Source organism: Alosa pseudoharengus, unplaced genomic scaffold (assembly GCF_046254945.1).
Source record: "Alosa pseudoharengus isolate Yale_2024_CS ecotype anadromous, Long Island Sound unplaced genomic scaffold, YU_APseudo_1.1 YU_APseudo_1.1_scf_11, whole genome shotgun sequence".
Taxonomy (NCBI): domain Eukaryota; kingdom Metazoa; phylum Chordata; class Actinopteri; order Clupeiformes; family Clupeidae; genus Alosa; species Alosa pseudoharengus.
The window spans coordinates 31,990,337-31,994,706 of NW_027468576.1; the positions used below are offsets into that span (position 1 = coordinate 31,990,337).

The 4,370-nt window shown below is 41.1% G+C and overlaps 1 protein-coding gene across 1 annotated transcript in view; it reads right to left on the reverse strand.

Moving 5' to 3' along the window:
- The window catches only part of nr5a2 (nuclear receptor subfamily 5, group A, member 2), a 62,057-nt gene extending 58,060 nt beyond the window's left edge, over positions 1-3,997 (reverse strand). Inside the window, exons 1-2 of the mRNA XM_076278893.1 lie at positions 3,383-3,997; positions 1,118-1,236 (exon numbers count right to left, since the gene is read on the reverse strand). Of these exons, the coding sequence (XP_076135008.1) occupies positions 1,118-1,236; positions 3,383-3,464 (201 nt within the window). The 5' untranslated portion in view covers positions 3,465-3,997. The remainder of the gene's footprint in view (positions 1-1,117; positions 1,237-3,382) is intronic.
- Positions 3,998-4,370: the final 373 nt, after the last annotated feature.

Consider the following 4,370-nt stretch of genomic DNA (forward strand, 5'->3'; position numbering starts at 1 on the left):
CTTTTATATTATGCAGACAAGAACTTGCCTACATATTGCCTAGATTCTGTAAATATGAATTAAGTAAGGTATTAATGCCAGTAATATTACTCGAGTATACAGCCTTAAGTTCTTTGCTAGCCACTTTGTGGCTTGCAGGGTATAAAGTTTAATGGACCAACATATAATGAGCAGCGCACTTAAACCTAACATTGACTGTTGTGTATTTGTTTGAAGAAGCAAAGTACCAGATGAGACATGCACATACCAACAGACTGGGACAGAACGATAAATAGTATAGTTTGAGAGATAATGAAAGAGAGAAATAGAGAGTGAGAGAGAGAGAGAGAGAGAGAGAGGGGAAGTGAGGGAGAGGAGAAAGGGACAGAGACATAGAGATGCAGGATGGAAGTGCACAGGTTAATTTTCAACAGTCAGATAAAATGACAGCTCTTGTTGATAAAGACGTGAATACTTTTCAGTGAGGCAATGAGGATACCAAATCAGCACTCAGCACATACACACACACACACACACACACACACACACACACACACACACACACACACACACACACACACACACGTCACCGAATACAGTCGAGACACATAGCAGACATTTTACACAACCAACCAACAGAGATTACCCGCAAGCCAGCCATCATCCAATGCATCTAACAACGAGTCAACCGCCTTCCACATCTAAGAAGTTAACATTGTCCACACCAACACTCCCAGCAATTTTAGACAAAGTGACTCATTGGTGGTCTAAGCACCAGGAAAAAAGAACTGACTCCACAAATCGTTGAGAAATTGTACTCTAAAACCGATTTGGATGGCGCAATTAGTTAAAATACAATCCCGTGGTCGACAATCTAACCTACATGCTACAGCTCATCCTATGCGGAGCTGCATGATGACTCACAATGTGATGCAAATCCACACATTCCTTCATACATAGGCTACAATTGATTTGTTCATGCAATTAGGGCATCAAATCGAGCCAGGAGAGGATTAAACAGAGTGGTAGAGTGATTGTAAAATACACTTGTCGGGTGGTTTGGAGATCAATAAACATGGCTGTGCCCCGGTGCTCAGGGTTATTACAGACAGACGGGTAGTGACAAAGCGGGACGCACCTTGCAGCTCTCGCATGTGAGGAGCCCATAGTGGTAGCCGGACACCTTGTCCCCGCACACAGGACACATCTCGTCTAGGTCTTCGTCGTAGGAATAGTCCATCATTTTAAACTGGGGGGCTGTGGAGACAAAGGCAAGAAAACACCAGTAAATAAAATAATAATAATAAACACACTTGGTCTTTCCAAATCTCTCACAATGCTATGGTGTGCCACTGATATTTACATGTTGTGTTCTGCACACACTCCCAGATATGTCCCCAACTCATTTCCGCTATCAATAGTTTACAATCCAATACAGTTTGAAACATGAGAAATAAATGTAAAATAAGCACACCTATACTTTACACTCAAGGCTACAATATTGAACTCTTGATTGAAATCTTTCACTATATTTGAGATTTTACACATCTGCACACAAAGGAAACTGTAAAATTATGTTATTCAGAAAGGCATGTCACCCTGCTGACAGGTCATGTAAGGGGAATGATAGTTAATGGGTGCGTTAATCAAGTGATAAGCAGGCAGTGTCAGGGACAATTAAGACGTCTACACTGCATCCTAGTTTGTTTATGAGCACATTTAAAGGAGTAGAATTAAAGAAGAAATAATCTACATGATCTTTCAAGACAATCACCCAGTATGTCTAACTTGAATTAACATTTTGTTGTGTATATGTGTAAAATAAACGACTTGTAATAAATGCACTTACCAACTTCCTATTGCAAAAAACAATGATCTAGCATTGATGCAAAAAAATGATTAGCGTAAATAGACAGTTGACGATTCACAACTGATCTGCGCAAGGCAGAAAAGTTTCATCTCACGCTACAACATAAATTGATCACTACCCTCCAACACTCCTTGACCATTTGCCGACCGAGCATACTTGCAATCAATTTCTATTAGTACATTTCGTGTGAATAAGTTACCCTGCTGTTTCTCGCTGGCGCCGGCTGAAATTTGCTGGTAACGGACGATAGAAGCAACAAGTCATTGTGAACTTCACTTATAAACTTGCTTATTCTGTCAGTGGTTTGAAATAATTCGGGGGATGTTTAATGTCATTTCCTTCACCATATCCACGCTGTCCCCAATGCATTACATCCGGGCGATATAGGCTATCAACAAATATTTTTAAAAACAATTTGCGGAGGGGGGACTTAAAGTTTAATTTTTTTCTTTATGGAAATATGTAATCACAAACATTACAATTATTTGTCGTCTAAAACAGACAATATAGGTTGTTTACAAAATTCGATATTTCTTTACCCCCCTATATTTATGTCAGTGTATGCTTCTGCAGTGGCCACAGTAATTGCTGTGCGACCCTATTTAACAGGCTATACAGCACGTATTTATCCGCGAAATGAAAATTTTACTATAACATGACTGGCAGTGTGTGCTTTGTAAATATTCTTGTATTTTTTCTTTAGCTAAACCATTTGAACTTTTCTTTTGAAATTCGGTCATATTCGTAGTTTTGGTTTAATTGCAGTGCCATCGCTCGTTAGACGACCTCCAGGGGAATTTTCAGATTTGATAACGATATGAACATCTTCAGGCTTGTAAAGAGAGCTTGATAAATTATTAATGGAGCTGTTTCAGAAGTTAATGCAACGTCTGATTATCTGGAGACAGCCGACTCCAGAATACTGTGCATTTAATGAACCGAGCATGCCTCTTTTCTGGCTAAATTTTGTTTAAAAATCCAGTCATCCTAAATGTACAGCAAAATCAAACATAGTGATAGGAAGTCAACCCATACAATATGTTTTCATTTTAGATGCACAAAACTTTTGCAAGTTCACGAGAAGGAATTATAGGCTAGCTACATGCAATATTTATTTTTTCTAATATCACTAACGACATTAACATGGCGTATCAACAATACTATCGGTTTTATGGATAATAACACGAAATGACTGATGATACAGGAGCTGTATATTCTATTCCAGCGCAGTTTAAAATATAATAGGCCTAAAATAAATTAGGGTGCAACTGCACGAAATACCATAGGCCAATAGACCCTTTATGTTGTCTTTTTCTGTTTAAAACTCACAGAAGTTTTAATTTCCACTCAAATCACATATTCAAAGAAATTAAGACTCAAGATTACAAGTAGGCTTAATTTAACTTGGTCAGGCAGTGTCGGTCGGTCCCAGCGCAATGTTATTCTATCAGAACCATGCTGTGGCAGTTTGGGAAGAGGGTTTTTTAACGTGCACCTTGGTCTTGGATTAAATAAGAAAGTCAGAATTCTTACCTTGCATATTTCCAGGCATGTGCCCCCGTTCCCCATGCGATCGAGCGAGTCCCAGAGCTTCTGTCTCCACTTTGGGTAGCATGACAGCTCGGCTCCGCTGGGGTGAAGACTGGGCTCCGTCTGACGGGCCACCTGCTCGTGAAAGGGGGATACCACAGGTTCTCACAAAAAAACCGAAAGACCGATTCTTCCAAGTCCGGGCGTTTGACGTTTAGAAACGAGGATCAGATTGCTGCAAATGCTAGCGAGAGCAAGCGAAAAGAACGATCGCAGAGGAAGTTCATTTTCACCCCCCCAAAACAAGACAACGCTTGCGAAAGCTACAATTATTGTACAACAGCAATGACCTACTGCTTGGTACCCGAGTCTCGCAACGCGATTGAGAAATAGATTGTAAATGTCTTTTTTAAAAGAATGTTCTTTCTCAATGACACAAAATGATAACTCTGTCCGGACAGCGAAAGCTTGCACCAGATTAAGAGGTAATAAGACGGCGGTGGAGCTTTTGCAGCGAGATGATCTCCCCGTGGCCTTTTCCACGTCTCTGATAGATGTATGTCTTACAAAACTCGACTTGGCGAACTGTCATTAACTTTACGCGGACCCCTCCTCCGTTCTGTCTGACTCACTTCTACTAAGGGGTGCCAAATCTGAAGTTCAACCGTTCTCCCTGCTGCTTTGTCTTTTCTCACACACACTCACACACACGCGCGCGCACATACACACCCTTTACTGACACCGCTCGCGCCAATCAGGGTCTCACTCTCCGCTCTGACATCACCTTCCCTCTCCAATGAACACTAGAAGAGCGGCCAGTATCACCTCTATCTACTTCACTCTCCCCAACCACATGTGATAAGATCACGTAATGATGGACATAAAAGCCAAAACAAGGAAACGGGTGGCAGAAAAACAAACAAAAAGATGATATTAGCCTAGGCTGTATGATATGGAGATGCGAGAGATGCGCACCGGAGCGCAGGGTGCC